The following is a 24,249-nucleotide window of genomic DNA, read 5'->3' as shown; positions in this document are numbered from 1 at the left end:
CCCTCTTTGGTCAGCCCCTGCAGGCTCAGTCAGCACTCACTTCCTGAGCTCTGATGCAACTATGTCCCCTCATCAACACCCAAATCTCAACCAACTATGGTGTCACCTTCCTGGAGCCAGACCCTGCATCTTACCCCTTTGTCCAGTGGAACCTTCACGTCCATAGAGAAAGAGCCTGTCTCTCCATTGATCATGGCTGTCCTCAGCTTCAAGAGGAAAAGTAACAGTATTATTATTAGCAGTTCCTTGGCCCCATGCTGGCAGGTGGAACACGTGGGAACTCATTGCCCAGATTGGAGGTGAGGTCTAGGGGCACTTTGGTTCTGTCCCGATTGCCTGAACAGAACACTGGCCTGGTTTTTGTTTCCATCTAACTTATATTGGTCTATTGTTTCCAGTGATGCATTTTTGCATAAAAAACCATAGGAAAAGATGTCATGACTGTTCCCACAGCCCAAATTTAGCACATTCACTGAGATAGGACTATGAAAGGAATAAGTTGGGAAAGCACACCATAGCATGTTGCTGAGATGTAATTTTCTCCAAGATGTAATTTTTCTCTCTTTAGTGTACAAGGACCTGGGTTCAGGCCCTTGGTCCCCACCTGCAGGGGGGAAGATTCGTGAGTGATTAAGTAGAGCTGAAGGTATCTCTCTATCTTCCTCTCTATCTCTCCTTCCTCTCTCAATTTCTCTCTGTCTCTATCCAATAATAAATAAATAGATAATTTTTAAAAGATTGCTTTAAAAATAAATACTTCCATATAATATTAATTCAACAGTTAAAAAAAAAAGTCAGATCTTCAACTCTGTAGCTTATAGATGTGATCTCATTCCATTTCAGTCATCTGTTGTGGATTACAGCTGTGGTAAGCACAGAATCTACTGCCGTGGGTTTAGAGGCTCTAGCTGAGAGCAGACATGGCCTCAGAGCTCACTGTCCCACCACACCCCATAGACTGGCTACAGAGCCAAGGTGGCTCCTCCATTACCCTACTCACTGTTTCATCTTGGTCTTCCCACTCCACCTCAGAAAGATCCACGCTGTTGTAGTTGGGCTTGGGGATCAATTTCTTCCCCTGTTTGTACTAGGATGGGGAGGTCAGGGCAAAAAATGAATGAATGAATAAAGAATTCCCATCAACCCCAGCTCAAGTTGCAACTCATCTAGCTATATTCATAAGAAGAAAGTGTCTCAATGACTCCTCAAGGCAATCTGGGTCAAGTCTGCACTTGAGAAAGAGCTTCCCTTGCCAACATTTCTCACAGATGGTCTCCCGGCCTCTGTGTGGAGATTCCCAGTGACAAGGAGTTCCCTGTTTTGTGAGTCAGTTTGCCATGGCTTAGAATGGCTCTAATTATTCAAAAATTTCTCTCACATAGACCTGTAACAGTGACCTTTTTGTTTGTTTGTTTGTTTGTTTTGTTTGTCTTATTTTTCTTTGTCTCTTCCCCACCACCACCATGAGCTGTATAGATCTTCTCTGCTTGGCAACCTTTGAAAGTTCTGAAACTACTTCTTATCCCCTAGACATCCCTTCTCCAAGGTAAACATTCCCAGTTGGCAAACTTTTCGACCTGCTCTGAATGTGCTCTGCTTTGATAGATGGCATTTCAAAAGCAGAATGCTTAGGACAAAATCAGTACTTTTATTTATTTATTTATTTATTTATTTATTTATTTACTAGATAGAGACAGAGAAAAAATTAGAAGGGAGAGGGAGATAGAGGGGGGGGGAAAGAAAAACAACTGCAGCTCTGCTTCACTACTTATGAAGCTTTTCCCCTACAGGTGGAAACTAGGGGCTAGAACCAGAGTCCTTGAGCACTGTAGTGTGTGATTAACCAGGTGCACCACCGCCTGGCTTGAAAGTCAATATTTCAGATAGGGTTGTACCACTGCAGTGAAGCCTGTGACCTGTGTGGTCCACAAGGCTTCAGGGCCCTGATGCTGCCTCTGCTTCTGCCAGATTTCCCAGAAGGCCACAGAGCTTTGACCAGGCAAATCCATTTTTCAATCCATTGAACCTTCTTAGCCTTCTCCATGGGGAGCACTGATAAATAACATCTTCACAATCAGACCCTTGAGCTTTGACTCTCTGACAGAGTTATCCATGCATCTCAGATAGTTTGGCCCATTGTTTGAGAATACTCTATGAATTCTAATTTTCTCACTTAACGGATTGGCCATCATTTCCAGGCTTTGTATCATCTGTCTTCTGTGCTTTTTATCTTGTTAATAGAATTTTTAATGGACTCAATCCAAGAACAAATAGATTCTTTGCTGCTTAATAAAGACCTTCCGATAGCTTGTCATAGAGCTATTAATCAGTGTTCTTCCAGTGCTGTAATTTTCTGACCCTCGCTACTCTCTCTCTTTCTCTGATGCCAAGGCAGATACCATCAAGTTGTCTGTTATTAGGTCTTCACAGGTTCAATTCTATCAAAAAGAGGAAAGAGAATGTATAGTTTACTGTCAGGTTAAATTAAGAATCAGAGGATCAGAGGCCAAGCAGTGGAACACCCAGTAGAGAGCACACATTACCACGTGCAAAGACTTGGGTTCAAGTGTCTGGTCCCCGTCTGCAGGGAAGAAGCTTCAGAAGTACTGAAGCAATGTTGCAAATGTATCTCTTTCTCCATCCCTTTCTCTGTTCAATTTCTCTCCACCTCTATTTAAAAAAAGGTGGGGGGGGGAGTCAGGTGGTAGCACAGTGGGTTGATCACAAGTGGCTCACAGTGCAAAGACTGGTATAAGGATCCCAGTTTGAGCCCCCAGCTCCTCACCTGCGGGGGGGGGGTCACTTCGCAAGTGGTGAAGCAGGTCTGCAGGTGTCTTTGTCTCCCCCTCTCTGTCTTCACCTCCTCTCTCCATTTCTCTCTGTCCTATCCAACAATAATGATATCAATAACAACAACAATAATAACTACAACAATAAAACAACAAGGGCAACAAAAGGGAATAAATAAATAAATAAATAAATATTTAAAAGGTTTTTTTTAAAAATGGCCACCAGGAGCACCAGTGAAAGCCTGGTGACAATATTTTTAAACCTTAAAAAAGAATCTGAGGGGCAACTTTTTCAGGAAGGGGGGGTCCCCTGCTAATGGATGAAGTTTTCTACCACAGTGCAACTTACTTCTACCAGATTTCTTTTTAACAAAACATTTTACTTCTTGTGTTACAGTCTCCTATGCAGGAGATGTGAAGTGTAATATCCACAACAGTATGTCAGTTATTCTGCTCTTCTCCTCATCATGCTGACACCCTTGGCCTGATTGGTATCCACACCTCAGAGAGCAACACTATCTTGCTAGCTTTTACACTGGATCTGATTCTCTTGAGTAAGACAAAGAGCTATTTCATGGGAGCCGAGCAGTGGTGCAGTGGGTTAAGCGCAGGTGGCGCAAAGCACAAAGACCGATGTAAGGATCCTGGTTCGAGTCCCCAGCTCCCCACCTGCAGGGGGTTGCTCACAGGTGGTGAAGCAGGTCTTCAGGTGTCTATCTTTCTCTCCCTGTCTCTGTCTTCCCCTCCTCTCTCCATTTCTCTCTGTCCTACCCAGACAGAGTACAGTGGTACATCCAGTTAAGAGCACATAGTACTATGCACAAGGACCCAGGTTTGAGCCCTCACCCCCCCACCTGCAGCAGGGATACTTCACAAGTGGCTAAGTAGGGCTGCAGGTGTCTCTCTTTCTGTGTTTTGCTTGTGTGATGATTATTAGACCTGGTACTGTTCTCTGTTTCATTTGTGTAAGTCTATTTTTTTTTCTTCAGAGCACTGCTCAGTTCTGGCTGATGGTGGTGCAGGGGATTGAGCCTAGGGCTTCACAGCTTCAGGCATGAAAGTAGCTCTTCTTCTTCTTCTCCTTCTCCTTCTCCTTCTCCTTCTCCTTCTCCTTCTCCTTCTCCTTCTCCTTCTCCTTCTCCTTCTCCTTCTCCTTCTCCTTCTTCTTCTTCTTCTTCTTCTTCTTCTTCTTCTTCTTCTTCTTCTTCTTCTTCTTCTCCTCCTTCTCCTTCTCCTTCTTCTCCTTCTCCTTCTCCTTCTTCTTATTTCTCTCTCTCTCTCTTTCTCTCTCTCTCTCTCTCTCTCTCTCTCTCTCCTCCAGGGTTATCACTGGTGCTCAGTGCCAGCACTACAAATCCACTGCTTCTAGAGGCCAGTTTTTCCATTTTATTAGACAGGACAGAGAGAAAATGAAAGAGGAAGGGGAAATAGAGAAAGAGAGACACCTACAGCCCTGCTTCACCACTTGTGAAGCTTCCCCCCCACAGGTGGGGAGCTGGGGGCTCAAATCCTTGTGAGGGTCCTTACACCTAGTACTACATGTGCTTGACCAGATGTGCCATTATGCATAACTGTATGCTATCTACTCCAGCCTTGTAAGTCTGTTTCCTTAATTAGATTGTGATCTTCTCTTTATATGACTCTTCCAAGCACTGGAAGGCCAGGGACACAGTAGGTCCACAGTGTGCATTGATCAGTTAGGCTTATGTTCACTTCAATGACACAGAAAGTGACATAGGAGTCTCTGGCCATGGATCCTTAATTCTCCAAGCCAGTTCCAGCATTAACATGTTATTCTTTCCCCAGGGGGCCATCTTGGTGATACTAGAGCTGTTTCTCCATGCCCAGATCTGTTATGACTTAGATACTTGTCCAGCAGAGGCCTGGCTTAGGAAAACAGAGTGGTCTTCAGAGTGGCCCACAGATTCTTTATTCTGAATCCCTCTACGTATGTGCCTTACACAAGCCAGTCGCCTGACTTTGGGCACCCGTGGCACCTACCTGGACCAAATGGGCCAGGAGACACCTTAGACTGGTCTCTCCAAATGACCCTTGGGACACTGAGTGTTGTGACCCCAACAGGAGTTTGGCACTATTAGCATACGAATGATGTCAGTCTGAGGCGGGACACACAGCGAAGGGGATGTATAAAAAGCACAGACTTGTGGTCCTGGAGGTGGTGCAGTGGATAAAGCATTGGACTCTCAAGCATGAGGTCCTGAGTTCAATCCCTAGCAGCACACATACCAGAGTGATGTCTGGTTCTTTCTCTCTCTCTCTTCCTATCCCTCTCATTGATAAATAAATTTTTTTAAAAAATCACGGACTTGGAGCAGGTCGCTCTTTTTAGCTGCTGCTTCATCTTGGCGGAGGTGCTCAAGGAATCTACCATGGCTACTTCTCCTGGAAACTGAACCCGTGTGGCTCTGTTGGCCGGTAAACTTTTAAGGACCCCTCTACAGCCATGAGCAACCAATACCTCAGCTGATAATTGTTTATCTTATGGGACTAAACCTTTTATAACTATACTCAGATTTTATGGACCTAGCTTACTCTTAACCCCTGATGAGAAGTGCTTACTTTGCCTTTTACCCATTTCACCCTAATAAAACCTTCTATTATTTAAACCTGTTCTCAGCTCCCTGCTGTGAATTCTTTTACTCACTGCAGCTACCAAACCCCCTTTAAGCTAAATTACAATTTGGTCAGTTCTCAGAGAGCATTCTTCCAACTGTCATCCTCAGCTTCTGTTCTCCATTTGGTAAGAGCAGGAGAAGGGAAGACCGAGATTCCTCCAGGACTTGGACTTTCCTCTGTTCCAATGATGTCCTCACTGAGACATGTGGCCATAACGACCATGGCCTGTGGCCGAGAACTATTGTATGAACTAAGTCCTGGAAGAACTTTTAAATCAAGTAATGCCACTTTCTCCCTTGGTCACAGGTGGTTCCGTTGAAACATGGGGAAACTGGGAGCTTGGCAGTGGCACACACGGTTAGGCACACATAGCACTATGGGCAATAACCTGGGTTCAAGCCCCTGGCTCCCCACCTATAGTGGGGATGCTTTACAAGTGGTGGAGCAGGTCTGCAGGTCTCTCTCTCTCTCTCTCTCTCTCCCTCCCTCCCTTCCTCTTTCTCTCTCTCCACCCTTCTCAGTTTTCCTGTACTATCAAAAAAAAAAAAAAAAAAAGGAAAATTGTCATCAGGAGCTGTGGATTCATAGTGCCTCATGAACAGCAAAGCAGGGCTGCTTCACCTTCTCTATCCCCCCTTCCCTCACCATTTCTCTATCTTGTTCCAGTAAATAAATAACATATTTTCAAAAAAAAAAAACCACAAAAACATAGGGGGTTGGGTAGTGGTGCACCAGGTTAAGCACACATGGTGCAAAGCGCAAGGACAGGTGCAAGGATCCCAGTTCCAGCCCCCAGCTCCCCACCTGCAGGGGAGTTGCTTCACAGGCTATGAAGCAGGTCTGCAGGTGTCTGTCTTTCTCTCCCCTTCTCTGTCTTCCCCTCCTTTCTCCATTTCTCTCTGTCCTATCCAACAACTACAACAATAGCAACAACAATGGAAAAAATGGCCTCCAGGAGCAGTGGATTCCTGGTGCAGGCACCAAGCCACAGTAATAACCCTGGAGGCAAAAAAAAAAAAATGAATATACCCCTCCACAACTCCACTCCCCCACTCCCCTCCTGTGTCAAAAAGGTAATACAGGGAAGATTCTCTCTTCATTATTTGATCTTCAAACTGCTCATTATTCAGCTTACATGTGTATGATTTGTCCTTCCTGATAGATTCTAAGCAATGTGAGATCAAGGATCATGGGTTAATTTTTTTTCTCATATTATCTAAAGGTTCTTAAATGGAGGTGTGTGTGTGTGTGTGTGTGTGTGTGTGTGTGTGTGTGTGTGTGTGTGTGTCTCATTTGAAATACTGCTATTAAATAACCCTACCCCCCACCCCAGGGTAAAGCCACATAGAGAAGATCACAATGTGAAGATCTGTACTCACTCACCAGGGGTCGGAGGTCAGGATGTGAGAGGATGTAGCCATTGTTGGTGTTCAGAAAGGCATACCCGTGCACTCCCAGCTGCCAAGCACAGAGAGGGAGGGAGATTAGGCCAGTTGTCTGCACTGGTCATTTGCAGCTAGGATTTGGTGACAGTCAGAGATGGTACCTCACAACAGTGCATTCTAGAGACAGGAACAGAGTTCAGCCAGTGCTGTGCTTCTGGCCATCACTTTAGAGTTCCTTTCCAGATATTCCTGTTTGTAGCAACCATACCTCTCGTTACCTGGCTTCTTTCCTACCGTGTGTTCTCGCTGATCTGGTGATGTCATTTTCTCCTCAAGTAACACAGCATTCAGTAATATGTGAAGACCAAGTGGGGCTTATTCCAGAAGCATATGATAAGGGGTTACTATCCAAGGTGTACAAAGGACTGAATTTGGTGTACTGTAGCAAAGGTAAGGGCTCTGGGGTTGGGGGGGGGGGAGTGTGCAAATCCTGGAACGTGATGGCAGAGGAGGACCTAGAGGGAGTTAGATGGTTATGTGAAAAACAGAAATGTGAAGGCTGGGTGGGTGGTGTGCACCCAGTTAAGCACACCCAGTTAAGTGCAAGGATCCTATTTTGATCCCCCGTTCCCCACCTGCATCAGGGAGTTTCACAAGTAGGTGAAGCATGTCTGCAGGTGTCTCTTTCTCTTCCCTCTCTTTATCTCCCCATTCTTTCTCAAATTATCTCTGTTTTATCTAATAAAAATTAGAAAGAAAAGAAAAGGGGAAATGGCCACTGTAAGCAGTGGATTAGTAGTGCTGGCACTGAGACCCAGCATAATCCTGGCAGCAATAAAAAAAAAAAAAAAAAGAAAGAAAACAGGAAGGTCACACATGTACAAACTAATACATTTTACTTACTATCACTTGTAAGCCATTAATCCCCCAACAAAAAAGAAGATACATAAAGAACTCACACAATTTCACAACAACAAAATACAAACAACTTAATAATTTTTTAAAAAGCAGAAGATCTGAGTAAATGCCCTTCCAAAGGAGACATTCAGTTTTTATTGTCACTGATGGCCAATTACATGTGAATCAGAAACACCATGAGATCTCACCAGACACCTGGGAGAATGGAAACGATCACAGGTAGAAAGGACACAGAAGGTGTGGGAAGTGGTGCAGTGGAGAAAGGACACAGAAAAGTTCACTGGGGATGGCCATGGATGCAGTCATTTTGGAAAGAAAGGGAAGCTTCCTGAAGGGGCTAAAGGCTCAAGGCCGGGGAGCTACGACTCAGTGCTGGGGCACAGGACCAACCTGCCCCAGGTGAGGCTATCAGCTCTGCAAAGGCCAGAGATGAGCTATGTTCTGGTCTTTCCTTTGCATAAAATTACTGAGAAAGAAATACACTAAACTGGGGAGACAGAGTAATAGAGATGCTGAAAGACTTTCATGGCTGAGGTACCAAAGGTTCCAGGTTCAATCCTCCATACCACTGAGCTAAAGTTTAGCAGAGTTGGAGATATATAGATATAAATGTATAGACAGATAGTTAGATACAGAGATACAGATATAGATATAGATCTAAATACTGACATAGATATGAAGATACAGAGACTAATAAAGATAGAATAGGACCAGGATCAGGTGGTAGTGCACCTGCTTAAATGCACACATTATAGTGTGCAAGGACACAAGTTCAAGCCCCTGGCCCCCACCTGCAGGGGGAAAGCTTCACAAGTTGTGAAGCAGAGCTACAGGTGTCTCTCTGTCTTCCTCCCTTTCTATCTCCCTGGCCCTTCTCAATTTCTATCTCTATACAATAATAAATAAATAAATATTTTTAAAGTCGTAGTTATTTTTAAAAGATATAATGTGATCTAGGATCAAGCGGGGGTGCACCTGGTTGAACCCACATGTTACAATGCATAAGGACCCAGGTTCAAGCCTCCAGTTCCTCACCTTCAGGGGAAAGGCTTCATGAGTGGTGCGGCAGTGCTTTAGGTCTATCTTTCTATCATCTATCTATCCCCCCTTCCCCTTTTAATTTCTCTCTGTCCTGTAAGAAATGGCTGTAAAGAGCAGTGGATTCATTGTGCAAGCAATGAACCCCATCAACAATCTTTCTGGCATTCAACAACAAAGACAAAACAAAAATAAATAAAGAATTTTGGAAAAAAGAAATGGATGTGCCATGAAAGGGTTGCTTTTGAGTTTTGAGAACTTCTGGGTGTGGCCTTTCCAGAGCCCTGCCTCACTAGGGAAATATAGAAACAGACTGGGGGAATGTATCCACCTGCCAACACCCATGTCCAGTGGAGAAGCAATGACAGAAGCCAGAATTCCCACCTTCTGCTCCCCATAAAGAATTTTAGTTCATTCTCCCAGAGGGGGAGAAATGACAAGAGGAAGATGACCAGAGGGTTCTGAACTCTGACTCCATCAGGACCCAGAGAAAGAAGAGGAAAAAGGGAAGGACATTTGGATGTAGTAACAAGTGTATGTGCGACTTGGAAATGATGAGAATATAGTACCATGGGGGGATGGGGGGTAAATATATACAGATATAGACAGATGGTATTACAAATAATAGTTGACCTATATCTGCAGCCTTGGGAGAACTTCTGTAGCTTCCAATGGAGGGACTGGGGATTTAGCACTCTGGTGGTAGGAACAGTGCAGAGTTGTACCCCTGTTATCTTGTCATTTTTGTACATCAATATTAAATCACTAATAAAATTTAAAATAACAAAAAGAATTTCTGGGTATGGTGCAGTTCAGTGTGGTCCTTGGACTCTCTAACACTCATCAAGAGTCACAGAAAAATGACTCAACCACAGGTCATGATGGTACCACTATCTGGAAGGGGTGTGAAAAAAACAATAGTCAGAGAACTGAGTGTCGGGGGACCAGACAGAGAAACTGAGGCAGCAGAAGCACTTCAAAACAATTCAGCGCTGGTGGGGACAGAGGTCTGACTGTCCCCTTGTTCAGTGGCCTTGTCCCCTTGGAGAGGCTGTGCTGCCTGCACAGAGACTCCTGAGCCTGAAGCCATATCACACCATCCCCAGAGCCCGACCCAGCTTCACCTTGTACCGGGGTGCCAGTTTCATGAGCTCTCTCAGGGCCACATCGGAGCCTACCACGCCCAGGAGAATGCCATGGGTTCTCTGCAAGGGAAACAGAAGGTTTGAAAGGAGACCTGGCTGAAACCTTGGCTCTTCCAGAAGCCGTGAGAGATCCTCTGGGGTACTATCCTTGCAGTGAAATGTCAGCTAAGTTCTCTGGAATAAGAATTCATAGGAGTGGGGTGGGAAGGCACGTAGTGGTGCACCTGATTGAGCGCACACATTACAGTGCACAAGGACCCAGGTTCAAGCCCCTGTTCCTCCACCTGCTGGGGGAAAGCTTCATGAGTGGTGAAGCAGGTTTGCAGGGGTCTCTCTGTCTTTCTTCCACTCTATCTTTCCCTCTCTCCTCACAATTTCTCTCTGTCTCTATCCAATAATAAATAAATAAATAAATATTAAAAAAAAAAAAAAGAAAAGAAAAGGATGTGAGGCTGTGGTGCACCTGAGTTTGAGTGCACATAGTATTAAGTGCAAGGCCATAAGCAAGGATCCAGGTTCAAACCCCTAGGTCCCTACCTGCAGGGGGGAAGCCACACGAGTGGTAAAGCAGGTCTGCAGGTATCTTTCTCTTCCCCTCTCTATCACCCTCCTGTCCTCTCAATTTCTCTCTGTCCTGTTTAATAAAATGTAGAATAAATAGCCTCCAGAGGAGTTGGATTCATAATGTAGGTACCAAGCCCCAGAAATAACCCTGAGGGCAAAAAAAAAAAAGTGTAGGGTAAAGGGATCCAGAAGAGGTTCTGGGAGGAATCTCAACTCCTGGAAGACTGATACTCATATTAAAAATTGAATTTGAAATCCTTAAATAAAATACAAAGTTGATCCAGATGTTAACAGAGCCTGAAGTGCTGGGGGATTGAAGGTGCCCTTGTCTGCTCTACGTCTAATCCAGGATGTGTGAGACACACAAGGTCTATAAGAAAGTACTTCCTATGGTCCGGGAGGTGGCTTAGTGGATAAAACACTGGACTCTGAAGCATGAGGTCCTGAGTTCAATCCCCGGCAGCACATATGCCAGAGTGATGCCTGGTTCTTTCTCTCCTTCTATCTTTCTCATGAATGAATAAATAAAATCTGAAAAAAGAAAGAAAGAAAGAAAGAAAGAAAGAAAGGAAGGAAGGAAGAAAGAAAGAAAGAAAGTTCCTGGTGTCTTGCACCAGAGGAAAGGACTAGGGTGTGGGTTGGGTGTTCAAGTCCTAGAACATGATGACAAAGGAGAACCTAGGTGGGGGCTTAGAGTGTGATGTGAAAAACTGAGAAATGTGACACATGGACCAACTACTGCATTTTAATGTTGACTATAAACCATAATCCTCCCCCAATAAAAGGGAAAAAAAGAAAAAAGTAAAAAAGAAAGTAGGTGCACTTGCTTTAGTGCACATTGTACTAAGCACAAGGACCTGCACAAGGATCCAGGTTTGAGCCCCCAGCTCCCCACCTGCAGGAGGGACACTTCACAAACAGTGAAGCAGGTCTGCAGGTGTCTATCTTCCTCTCCCCCTCTCTATCTCCCTTCTTTTCTCAATTTCTCTCTGTCCTATCCAATAAAATGGGGGGGATGGCCATCAGGAGCAATAGATCAGTAGTGCCAGCACTGAGCCCCAGAGGTAACTCTGGAGGCAAAAAAAAGAAGAGAAGAGAAGAGAAGAGAAGAGAAGAGAAGAGAAGAGAAGAGAAGAGAAGAGAGAGAAGGGAAGGGAAGGGAAGGGAAGGGAAGGGAAGGGAAGGGAAGGGAAGGGAAGGGAAGGGAAAGGGAAAGGGAAAGGGAAAGGGAAAGGGAAAGGGAAAGGGAAAGGGAAAGGGAAAGGGAAAGGGAAAGGGAAAGGGAAGGGAAGGGAAGGGGGAAGGGGAAGGGGAAGGGAAGGGAAGGGAAGGGAAGGGAAGGGAAGGGAAGGGAAGGGGGAAGGGGAAGGGGAAGGGGAAGGGAAGGGAAGGGAAGGGAAGGGGGAAGGGGAAGGGGAAGGGAAGGGAAGGGAAGGGAAGGGAAGGAAGGGAAGGGAAGGGAAGGGAAGGGGGAAGGGGAAGGGGAAGGGGAAGGGAAGGGAAGGGAAGGGAAGGGAAGGGAAGGGGGAAGGGGAAGGGGAAGGGGAAGGGGAAGGGAAGGGAAGGGAAGGGACGGGACGGGACGGGACGGGAAGGGAAGGGAAGGGAAGGGAAGGGAAGGGAAGGGAAGGGAAGGGAAGGGAAGGGAAGGGAAGGGAAGGGAAGGAGGGAGGAGAGAGGAATGAAGGAAGGGAGAGTGGGAGGGAGAAAGAAAGAACTTCCTTACAGAAGGAAGATGGCAGGTTCTAGAAATTCCATTACAATCTAGTCAGTAGACTGCCCAGCCTAGTGGGTAAGATTTGGGGTTGTGAAAAGGTTGGCAGGTGGCCCCAAGACCTCATCTCAGGAGCCCCAAAGTGGTAGAGCAGACTCACTCAGGGAGCTCCAGTCCCTCGTTTGCCTCATTGCCAAATGTCTGATACCCATCTTTCTCTGACCAAGAGACTCAGGTGCATCTGGTTAGACACAGGGCCTGAGACAAACACATTTGACCCTCTCTGTGTCTTTGTTCCCCAGCCAAGCAAGACCTAGGTTCTAATCCCTGCTGCAACTGCTCAGGGAGGGAACACACACCGTTTCGTTCTTCTTGCTGAAGACGGGCATGGCCACCGTGGTAAGAAGCGTCAGGCTCTGGGCCTGAGAGGTGAACAGCTGTTAAGAGAAGAAAGAACAGAAAAGAAGGGTGTCAGAGGCTACAGAGAGAAGGATCTCGGGGAATCAGCTGTCAGCATGACCTTACAGTGGAGGGAGGGGCGCTGACATCCCAAGGGAGACTTCCCTTGTCTGCACAAGTGTTGCGACATGAACATAATTCGCAGAATTATTGGGGCATGAACATAATTAGCATATGGCTGACATTAGCCTGAGGAGGTTGTGGGTGGATAGGAAGTTGTTTAAGTGAGTATCTTTAGGTAATCACTCTCTGCTCCTGTGCTCCGTTTTTTCTGCGGCCCTTGCCTGTTCTCCTGCCCTGGACCCACCACGCTTCTGCCCCTGTGACCTGAGCTCCTATAGCTGAGTTCTGGTAACTAGTTTATGGGCTCATGGCTCCTGCCATGATGACTAACTATCCTTGCCCCTTGCCTGTTTTGCTGCCATGGTTTTTATGCACCTGAATAACCCACAATGTAATGACCCTCCCGTTTGTCAAACCCCAAACAAAGTCGAGTGAAGTCTTTTTTTTTTTAATTACTATATGTGACACCCAACATGGGGCAATACCCACGACCCTGAGATTAAGAGTCTCATGACAACCACAGCTAGAAGCAATGCTAGAAGAGAGAAAGGAGGCCATCATTGTTTCACAAGGGGTTGCTTGTAAAGCAACACTCCTGCAGGTGGGGAGTCAGGGATTTGAACCGGGATCCTCTTGCCAGCCCTTGTGCTTCATGTCATGTACACTTAAACCACTGCACTACTGCCCAGCCCCCAGTAGTACTTTTAAAATAAGTAAATCTTGTTTAAATAATAAAATGGGTTAAGGATCCCAGTTCGAGCCCCCAGCTCCCCACCTGCAGGGGAGTCACTTTACAGGCGGTGAAGCAGGTCTGCAGGTGTCTTTCTCTCCCCCTCTGTCTTCCCCTCCTCTCTCCATTTCTCTCTGTCCTATCCAACAACAGTGACATCAATAACAATAACTACAACAATAACAAGGGCAATAAAAGGGAATAAATAAATAAATATTTTTTAAAATAATAAAGAATTGGGGACAGGCTGTGGTACACCTGGTTAAACACACACATTACAGTGCACAAGGACCCAGGTTCAAGTCCCTGGTACTCACCTTAAGGAGGAAAGCTTCTTGAGTGATGAAGCAGGGCTGCAGGTGTCTCTCTGTTTCTGTCCCTCTCTATGTCTGTTTCCCCCTCTCAATTTCTCTCTGTCTCTATCCAATCATAAATAAAAATATTTTAAAATTTTTTTTAAATTAAAAAAGGGGACTTAAGGAAATGTAGATATGGAGTAACAGTGGTCTTTCAGAGCAAGTAGAAAAAGCAACAAAAATCACCTGAAAATCCCCCCCCCCCCCCAGAATATTTCACCTGACAATTACCCCTCCTGGGTCTGTGCCTGTGTCCTTTATTGTCTTTGAAATTGTAGGGAGCCAGGAGGGAAAAGACCTGGAGAAGTTAGTCTCTGGACTAAAGGTCAGAATATTTTCTTCCCCTAATGGTGGGAGAAGAGGACTGTGAGGGAGGTTAGAGCAGCAGAAAGGAACCAGGTTGGAGCCCAACAGGCACAGCAGCTGGAAGGGTCTGCTCAGGGGGTCCTGGGTCTCTGGAGGCAGCAGTCTGGGGGGGGGACTTGCAGGTGGAGCCTGAATGCTCCTTGAGATGAGGGAGCAAGGTGCTCCCCTCTCCTGACCCAGGAAATCATCCCTGGCCCCAGACCCCACCTTGCTGTCCAGGTAGGCTTCTGTCCAGGTGATGTCATGGTCGTGCTTGATGACCATGGGGCGGCTGAGCACGTGCAGGTATTCCATCACGTTCTCCTGGGCGTCAGCCAGTGTGGAGATCTGTGTGTAATAACCTTCCAGGAGAGAAGGGGCATGCCAATGCCCATGGCCAGCGGAGAAGCAATTACAGAAGACAGAACTCCCACCTCTGCCCTCCATAAAGATCTTTGGTCCCTCTTCCCAGAGGGATAAAGAATAGGGAAACTTCTAATGGAGGGGAGGGAACAGGAAACTCTGGTAGTGAGAATTGTGTAGCATTTTAGCCCTCTTAATGCACAATCTTGTTTGTCATTAATAAGAAATTAAACAAAAAAAAAATTTGGGTCATACTCCCAGAGAGGAGAAATGATATGAAAAGGGAGGGATGAGCAGAGGGCTCTGAACTCCAACTCCATCAGGACCCAGAGAAAGAAGAGGGAAAAAGGAAAGGAATTTGGATGTAGTAATAGTTGTAGGTGTGACTTAGAAAGGAAGAGAATATGGGACCATAGTGAAAAAAGAGGCAAATAATATATACAAATATAGACAGGTAGTTGTAGAAATAATCATCAACCCATATCTGTGACCTTGGGAGAACTGCTGTAGCTTCCAATGGAGAGATTGGGGATTCAGAACTCTTGGTTGCTGCTACATTCTCACAGAGCATCTCTCTTGCCAGGGCTCCCACAGAGGACTACCATTCAGCAGGGGACAGGGGCTGGTGCACCCGTGCTCAGGTGCAGTCTGCTCTGACTCCTCTTACCTTTGTTGTTGCATGCGATCCACTTCAAGCGGTCAGCGAAAGTCACTTCTCTCCCAATCAGGTAAGTGAAGATTCGGACCTAGCCCCCAAGACACACACATGGGCCAGCAGTCAGTACTTCCAGCCATGCGTGGCCTTAACATTACCTGTGAGTGAGATCTGATGGGCCTAGACCTCTAACAGATTCCTCTCCACCATCACTAGTCTTCTCCACCATCACTAATCTTCTCCACCAGGAACATCATCATAAACCCTCTTGTGGACCTCTCCCAAGACTTTGCCCTTACTAGAGAGCAGCAATGGTAGGGACTCCCCACCTTCTGAAGAGAGGCTGGGTCAGCCTCTCTGGCACTCGAGGAAAACAAGTCCTGAAATGACTGCAGCCTAGAATGTTCCTGGCTGTGAGTACTGTCTATGAGCTCAGGCTGACAGGGACTCAGAGGTCACACAGGCTCTTGTGCTGAATAGAAATATATACTATATATTTCCCTCATGTTCGGAGCTTCTCTCTGCCCTAATCCAGCTTTCTAGTCCTATTATTAACTCTGACACCATTTCCCCAGACAATACTTTTAGTCTACCTGCATATTAGCTGTCAGTAACTCTGGTGGTGTGAACTGTATGGAACTGTACCCTTATTATCTTACCATCTTGTTAATCATTATTAAATCACTAATAAAAAATAAAAACATTATTTGTGGTTATTGGACCATCAAACACCAGCTGTCCTGAGATTTGTCTTTTTTTTCCACTCTCACCCCTTTGGATCAAAAAGGGCTCCAAGGTCCAGGCAACAGCAGGACTTGCCAAGGTCAAGGTGGACACAAAGTGGGGAGGGGGCACAGCACCTACCCCCACCCCCCGTTTCTGTGTCTCCACACCATGCTGTATGCCCGCCTCACACACAGTCTAAGTTCTCTTGCACCAGAGTTCTCACAATCTTAGGACGTCAGTATCACCCCTTCACTAGTGAGTTGAATAGGGTGGGACATCAGGCCTCCGAGTAGGCTTGGCTTTTCCATCCCACTACCCTGTTCATCCACTGCCAGGGCTAAGGAAGCCAGGAATCTCTGCCCTTGGCCTCCTCTCCTTTTCACCAGCCACACCCTCCCATCTCCAGATAAGAATAACCTTGCGGTCTGGCCAATTGTACTTCTCAAACACAGGCTCGTAGTCCTCTACGGCCCCATCAGTGATCAGCATGATGGCCTGGTTGCAGAGGCTTCCTTGTCTGGCCTCTTGGAACTGTGTGGGAAGAAGCCCTCTGTGAGCCTGAGCCAGGACTCCCCCCACCCCAACACATACACAGCTACATTTGTCTACTGATGGCTCCGCTCTGCCCCAGGCACCTGTTTCAGGATCTTGAAGGCTTCGCTCAAGGCTTGGCTCACGATACCCACACCTTTGACCATCAGATCCCCCACAAGCTGCTTGAAGTGCTGTCAGGAGAAAGGTGAAAAGAGATTTCAGAGACCTTTCAAATTCAGCCAGAATGCCAGACTTTTTTTTTCTCAGTGATTTAATTGACAAGATTGTGGGATAAGATGAGGGTACAATTCTACACAGTTCCCACCATCAGAGTTCCCTGTCCCCTCCCCTCCATTGGAATCTTCCCTATTCTTTATCCTTCTGGGAGTATAGACCAAAATTCTTTATGGCGTGCAGAAGGTGGGAGTTCTGGCTTCTGTAATTGCTTCTCCGCTGCACATGGGTGTTGGCAGGTGGATCCATCCCCCCCGCCAGCCTGTTTCTGTCTTTCTCTAGTGGGGCAGGGCTCTGGGGAGGTGGGATTCCAGGACACATTGGTGAGGCTGTCTGCCCAGGGAAGTCAGAATGGTGTCATGGTAGTGTCTGCAACTTAGTAGCTAGAAAGCATTAAGATATAAAGCAGAACTAATTGTTTAATAATTAGGAATCTAAAGGTAAGAATAGAGCAGATGAGATTTGGGGTCCTTGTGTTAGAAGAAACTAAGAAGTCTTTTTTAGGTATATTCTGATGGACCCATGACTTCACTTAATTTTTGCCTGGGCCAGACAGCTAACATTCTGGTGGACTAAGAATATTGTTTGGAAACTGAATGATGTCCACATCCAGCAGAGAAAGAGTCACAGAAGCCAGACCTCCTTTCTTCTACACTCCAAAAACAATTTTGATCCAGAGTCCCAGAAGGGGGAAAATGTTAGGAGAAGATGGCCAGAGGGCTGTGAACAAACAATTCTACTGGAACCTGTAAAGTTTGTGACCAGGAATCAATTCTTATTTTTTAATTTATTATTTATTTATTTATTTATTTATTTATTTATTATTGGATAGAGACGGAGAGAAATTGAGAGTAAGGGGGAGACAGAGAGACACCTGCAGCCCTGCTTCACCCACCGTGAGGCTTCCCCCCTGTGGGTGGGAACCAGGGCTTGAACCCAAATCCTTGCACACTGTGATGTGTGTGCATAACAAGGGGTGCCATGTCTGGCCCCTAGGAATCTGTATTTATTTATTACTTATTGCTGGGGCTCAGTGCCAGCACTATGAATCCACTGCTCCTGGTGGCCATTGTTTCTATTTTATGGGACAGGACAGAGAGAAATTGAGAGAGGATGAGAAATAAAGAGGAAGAGAGACAGAAAGACACCTGCAGACCTGCTTCACTGGTTGGAAGAGACCACACACACACACTGCAGGTGGGGAGCCTGGAGCTAGAACCTGGATCCTTGCACAGGTTCTTGTGCTTCGTACTATGTGTGCTTAACCCAGTGTGCTGCCACCAGGTCCTGGAATCTGTTTTTACACCATCACTGAGAGAGAAGATAATTTGGAAAACACCAGAGGAAGTCAGGTACCATTTCTCTTATCTGAGAGATAAGAGGGAAAAAAAGGAAGGATACTCAGGAGTAGTCACAGGTGTGGGCATGACTTTAAAAGGAAATGAAGGTGAGGCTGTAGAAGTGGATAAAATGGGGAAATATACATATATACAACTTGGGAGAACTGTGGCCTTGCCCCCCCCCATCATCTTACAGCTTTGATGATAACTATTAAATCACAAACAGAGAATTTTCATGGCGTGATGGGGCCTGCAAGTGCCTCATCTGGTAGAGCACATCTGTAGCCATGCACAGGAGCTGGGGTTAGTTAAGAGTCCCCGTCAGCACGTGGGAGGATGCTTCATAAGTGGTGGAACAGCACTGTATTGCTTCTCCTCTCTCTCTCCCTCTTGATCTCTTTCACTCTCATCCTCTATAGGAAAGAAAAAAAATTGATTGCTGAGGGGAGTGGTGTTGTGCAAGCAGAAACACTAGAGATAATCCTGGTGGAAAAAAAGAAGGAAGAGGAGGAGTCATGGGGCTGGCGCGGTGGCGCAGCTGGTTGAAGGCACACATGACTACTCTTAGTCCTTTTCCAGAAAACATAAAAGCACTAATTTTAATTTGAAAGGACATGTACACTCCTGTGTTCATAGTTGCTTTATTTATAGTATCCAGAGTATGAAGATAACTTAAATGCCCATCAACAAGTGACTGAATGAAGAAGCTATGGGAAATATACTCAATGGAGTATACTCAGCAACTAAAAAAAGACAATATTATGTCCTTTGAGACGAAATGGTTGGAACTGAAGATGACTATGGTTAGTGAAGTAAGTGAAAGATAGCTAATGAGTAGTTTCACTCATATGTGAAATCTAGATCACTGAAACACATAAGCTTAAAAAAAGAAACCAATTAGACTGGGGGTAGAGAGCATAATGGTTATACAAAGAGACTCTAATGCCTGAGGCTCTGAAATCCCAGGTTCAATGTCTTCCACCACCATAAACTACAACTAAAAAAAAGGAGGTGGGGGGAGAAAAAAAAGAAAAAAAAACCCAATCAATCTCTAAAATCTTGGGGGAAGTATGGAGTTTATCTTTGGGGACTCGGCGTACAGAAGATTAGGTTGGAGTTGTGAGATTATATCTCTATTATCATATACTTTTGTAAAACACTAATAACATTTGTTTTAAGAGATAAAAACACAGTTGGGAGTCGGGCGGTAGCGCAGTAGGTTAAGCGCATGTGGCGCAAAGCGCAAGAACCGGCATAAGGATCCAGGTTCAAGCCTCTGGCTTCCCACCTGCAGGGCTTCACAGGTGGTGAAGCAGGTTTGCAGGTGTCTATCTTTCTCTCACCCTCTTTGTCTTCCCCATTTCTCTCTGGCCTATCTAACAACAACGACATCAATAACACCAACAATAACTACAACAACAATAAAAAAAAACAAGGGCAACAAAAGGGAAAATAAATAAATATAAAAAAAGAGAGATAGAGAGAGTTACAGAGAGAGACCAGAGCACTGCTCAGCCCTGGCTTATTGAGGCCCTGGGGCTTGCCTGGACAAACTTTGTCTAGGTGAATTACTTAAGAGTTCACAGGTGTAAATTTAACAGTTGTTTTTACTTTACTCAGAAAGTGCTATCGGGGGAGTTGGGCGGTAGCACAGTGGGTTAAGTGCCGGTGGTGCAAAAAGCAAGGACCAACATAAGGATCCTGATTTGAGCCCCGGCTCCCCACCTGCAGGGTGGTTGCTTCACAAGCAATGAAGCAGGTCTGCAGGTGTCTGTCTTTCTCTCCCCCTCTCTGTCTTCCCCTCCTCTCTCCATTTATCTCTGTCCTATCCAACAAGGATGGCATCAATAACAATAATAAATACAGCAATAAAATAACAAGAGCAACAAAAGGGAATAAATAAATATATTTTTTAAAAATGAAAGAAAGTGCTATAGGAGAGGCTCCAAAGTCGCAGGTTCAGTCTTCTGTGCCACCAGAAGCCAGAGCTGAGCAGTACTCCGGTAAGAGAGAAGGGAGGGGGAGAGGGAGAAGAGGGAGGGGAGAGAGAGAGAGAGAGAGAGAGAGGGAGGAAAGGAAAGAAAAGGAAGGAAGGAAGGAAGGAAGGAAAGAAGGAAGGAAGGAAGAAGGAGAAAGAGAGAGAGAGAGAAACCAAGGCATTGCCTTGGACCGTTGAAAGTGGAGATGAGTCAGGAGGCCCATGATGGAGGCCCCTTCATGAACTCTGCCCTGACAGCAAGGTAGGTGAGGACCATGGCCACAAGGACACTTCTCTGGTCATCTACACGGGTAACTGCATGGCCTCCACATGGCCTTTTTTATAGACCACTGAACCCATCTGCATGGACAGCATCCCCTGGCCCCTCATTCTGCCCAGAGCAGGGGCTCTTAAGGCTCAGGCCCCCAGTGGACACTCACCTCACGGTTGTCTCGATCCGCCTGGACAAGGATCCCTTTGAAGCAAGGCTCGATGTAATGGATGTAGTCATTGTACTACAGGGGCAGGGCAGAGAGGAGCACAGAGCACATGTCAGCCAGGGCAGGCCCAGAAACAGAGCTCAGGCAACACCCAGGGTGCTGAGGCTGGAGGCTACCTAGGTCTGGAGTGTGATGGTGTCCTGGACACCTTAGACTGTGAGTGGTTGCTGTGAGTAGGTCATGAAATGAATAATGCCGCACACAGCACCATGTATGAGGACCAGGGTTCCAGACCCTGCTCTCCACTTGTAGGGGAGACTCTTCACAAATCATGAAGCAGATCTGCAGGTGTCTGCTTTTCTATCTCCCCCTTCTCTCCCAATTTCTCTCTGCTCTATCAAATAAAATAGAAAGAGAGAGAGAAGGAAGAAAGGAAGGAAAAAAGGAAAGGAAGGAAGGAAGGAAGGAAGGAAGGAAGGAAGGAAGGAAGGAAGGAAGGAAGGAAGGAAGAAAAAAAGAAAGAGAAAGAGTGGTCTGGGAGGTGACATAGTGGATAAGGTATTGGACTCTCAAGCGTGAGGTCCTGAGTTCAGTCCTCAGGAGCACATGTACAAGACTGATATCTGATTCTTTCTCTCTCTCCTATCTTTCTCATAAATAAATAAATAAATAAATAAATAAAATAATCTTTAGTGAGTCGGGCAGTAGCACAGCAGATTAAGCGCACGTGGCACAAAGCACGAGGGCCAGCATAAGGATCCTGGTTCGAGCCCCCAGCTCCCCACCTGCATGGAAGTCGCTTCACTGGCGGTGAAGCAGGTCTGCAGGTATCTATCTTTCTCTCCCCCTCTCTGTCTTCACCTCCTCTCTCCATTTCTCTCTGTCTTACCAACAACAATGACATCAATAACAACAACAGTAATAACTACAAGAGCAACAAAAGGGAATAAATAAATATTTTTAAATAATAATAATAATATTTAAAAACTAAAGAAAGGAGGGAGGGAGGGAGGGAGGGTGGGAGGAAGGAAGGAAGGAAGGAAGGGAGGAAGGGAAGAAAAATGTGGCTTCCAGGAAAGGCAATCTGATAGTGCCTGCTAGCGGCTCTGAGCTCCACTGACAAACCAATGGTAGAGAATATTCCATCTTCCAAAGGGAGGCTGGACAACATACTCTATCTTCCACGTGAGGAAGATGAGTTCTGAAATTGGGGCAGTGTGGAACATTCCTACTCATGACCACAGAAAATGAGCTCAGATCTACAGGGATGGAGAGGTCACATAGGCTCCTAAGCTGAATATGGGCTCCAGAACAGACCAAATTGATGGGGTTTACAGTCAACAATACTTATACACCTTTCCCATATCTGGGAGCTACTCTCTTTCCTGATGCAGCTTTCTGGTCCTTTTTCCAGCCATGACATCATCTCCCCGGACAATAACTTGGATCGACCTGCATATCAGATGTCAGGCTCGGGGAAAAAAAAAAACTAGTATAGTGGGCCCTTTAGAATATAACTAAAATTGGCCTATTAACTAGCTACAAAATGAAGACACCCCTCCAAATCATCATCTGCAATATTCTAGCCTTTAGTTTCATAATTATTCCACAATTTGTTTGGCTTTATATGTTAACTCTTTTTTCAGCCACCAAGTTCCAGATGCTACCATGATGCCAGCCAGACTTCCCTGAGCAGACGACCCCACCAATGTGTCCTGGAGGTTTGCTTCCCCAGAGCCCTGCTCCACTAGAGAAAAAGAGAGGCAGGTTGAGAGTATGGATTGACCTGTCAACGCCCATGTTCAATGGGGAAACAATTGCAGAAGCCGACCTCCCACCTTCTGCATCCCATAATGACCCTGGGTCTATACTCCCAGAGGGATAAAGAATAGGAAAGCTATCAGAGGAGGGAATGGGATACGGAGTTCTGGTGGCTGGGATTGTGTGGAGCTGTACCCTTCTTATTCTATGGTTTTTGTCGGTGTTTCCTTTTGATAAATAAAAATTAAAAAAAAAAAAAGAATGACATTAGACAGAGCTAATCAGTGTTCTCATCTCTCTTTCTCTCTCTGTATCTCTTTCATTAAAATAAACAGTAACAAATAAAAGAAAAAATAAAATAAATCGGAAGTCTTAAGTAGTTTTCTCACAAATCTGGTCTTGAGCTCTATTATCAGGTGCAGAGCTGAGTGGTGTGTCTTTAGAGAGACAGAGCCAGTAATGAGGTCAGTCTCTCTCCCTAAGCCAGAGCCCAGAGCCTCTCCTGTATAGACACCTCCCCAGTGCCTGAACCCAGACCGAAATGCACTTTTTCTCTTCACTTGCATTTATTTTTCTTTAATTTTTTGTTAATTATTACCACCAGGATTACAGTTGGGTCTTAGTGCTTCCATGACAGAACCATCACTCTCAATAGCCATCTCCCACCCCCCGCTTCTTTTCTTTGACAGGACAGAGAGAAATTGAAAGAGGAAGGGAGATAGGGAAGGAAAGAGACAGAGAGACTCCTGCAATCCTGCTTCACTGCTCTTAAAGCTTTCCCCCTGCAGGTGAGAAGCAGGGGCCTGAACCTAGGTCCTTAAGAGAGCTGTTCTGGACCAGGAAGGTGCAGTTACCGCGATGATGTTGACAAAGTCATTCTCTCCCAGAGTGTCCACGATGGTGGTGATGGTGTGCTTGGCGATTGCCATCCGAAGCCCCTTCATGCTGCCGCTTGTGTCCACCAGAATCACAATGTCCTTGGGAGAAGTGGCCGCCTGAATGTACCTTAGACAAGAAGAGCAAGGACACACATGGACCCAGGATGGGAAAGGCCAAGCCGCAGATATTCTGGGTCTAGCGTACGCAAGTCAGGCCAATGCCCTGTGACGCCAAGTTTTCTTGTGGCCTGTAGCCATGAGCTCTGAGGCCATTGTGGGCAGGAGTGGCCAGTAACAGCCCCTTCTGGTGGATCTGCCCAGCAGAGACTTATGGGAGATGGGGGCCTCTGTCCCACGTATTTGGAAACACTACTTGACAGCTCCCTCCAGTCCATTTGGTCTAGATAGATGCTGAGTGTCCAAAGACAGGTGACAAGACAGGTGGCGGGGCTGTTTAAGGCAAATGTAGGGCTTCAGCATGAAAAAATATTAGGCCAGGGCCAGACAGTAGTGCACCTGGTTGAGTGCACACCTTCCAATGTGCAAGGATTCGGGTTCGAGCACCTGGTCCCCACCTGTAGGGGGGAAACTTTTCAAGTGGTGAAGCAGGGCTGCAGGTGTCTCTCTTTCTCTCTACCTCCCCTTCCCTCTCAATTTTTGGCTGTCTTTATCCAATAAATAACAAAGGTAATTGGGGCCAGGTGGTGGTGCCCCTGGTTGAGTGCACATGTTACAGTGCATAAGGACCTCAGTGGGATGCATTGGATCGACCTTCTCGCGGTGCATCCCGTGAGTACCCATTCATTGAGGAAACTGATGACCCTTCCTAGCCGACTGAATCCACATGGATCCCAGTCACTTTCAAAGCCAGCAACAAGCAGCTCCTGACAGCTTTCAACCTGACACTGTTGACTGGCTACAGAAGAAGGGCAAACGCTAGAAGAAGAAGAAGGACCTCAGTTTGGTCCCCACCTGCAGGGGGAAAGCTTTTTGAGTGGTGAAATAGGGGAGCAGTGTGTCTCTCTGTCTCTCTCCCTTTCTATCACTTCCTTCCCTCTCAATTTTTGGCTGTCTCTATCCAATAAATAAAGATAATAAAAATAATAAGGATAATTATTAAAAATTACACTCACTACCCAAGAGAGCTATATAAAAAAAAGAAAGAAAAGAAATAATAGGTCACTCTGAAGACCCCTC

General features: G+C 45.9%; 1 protein-coding gene across 1 annotated transcript in view; it reads right to left on the bottom strand.

The window, feature by feature from the left end:
• The window catches only part of CACNA2D4 (calcium voltage-gated channel auxiliary subunit alpha2delta 4), a 120,023-nt gene that overhangs the window by 94,703 nt on the left and 1,071 nt on the right, over nucleotides 1-24,249 (bottom strand). Inside the window, exons 2-12 of the mRNA XM_060191500.1 lie at nucleotides 23,029-23,179; nucleotides 20,414-20,488; nucleotides 16,523-16,612; nucleotides 16,305-16,418; nucleotides 15,174-15,252; nucleotides 14,372-14,505; nucleotides 12,550-12,627; nucleotides 9,892-9,972; nucleotides 6,810-6,884; nucleotides 1,001-1,087; nucleotides 135-206 (exon numbers count right to left, since the gene is read on the bottom strand). Coding sequence (XP_060047483.1) covers nucleotides 135-206; nucleotides 1,001-1,087; nucleotides 6,810-6,884; nucleotides 9,892-9,972; nucleotides 12,550-12,627; nucleotides 14,372-14,505; nucleotides 15,174-15,252; nucleotides 16,305-16,418; nucleotides 16,523-16,612; nucleotides 20,414-20,488; nucleotides 23,029-23,118 — 975 coding nt within the window. The 5' untranslated portion in view covers nucleotides 23,119-23,179. The remainder of the gene's footprint in view (nucleotides 1-134; nucleotides 207-1,000; nucleotides 1,088-6,809; nucleotides 6,885-9,891; nucleotides 9,973-12,549; nucleotides 12,628-14,371; nucleotides 14,506-15,173; nucleotides 15,253-16,304; nucleotides 16,419-16,522; nucleotides 16,613-20,413; nucleotides 20,489-23,028; nucleotides 23,180-24,249) is intronic.

The sequence above is a fragment of the Erinaceus europaeus genome, chromosome 5 (genome assembly GCF_950295315.1).
Source record: "Erinaceus europaeus chromosome 5, mEriEur2.1, whole genome shotgun sequence".
Lineage (NCBI taxonomy): Eukaryota > Metazoa > Chordata > Mammalia > Eulipotyphla > Erinaceidae > Erinaceus > Erinaceus europaeus.
The sequence above is the reverse complement of the archived record's forward strand: the minus strand, read 5'-3'. Positions and strand labels throughout refer to the sequence as shown.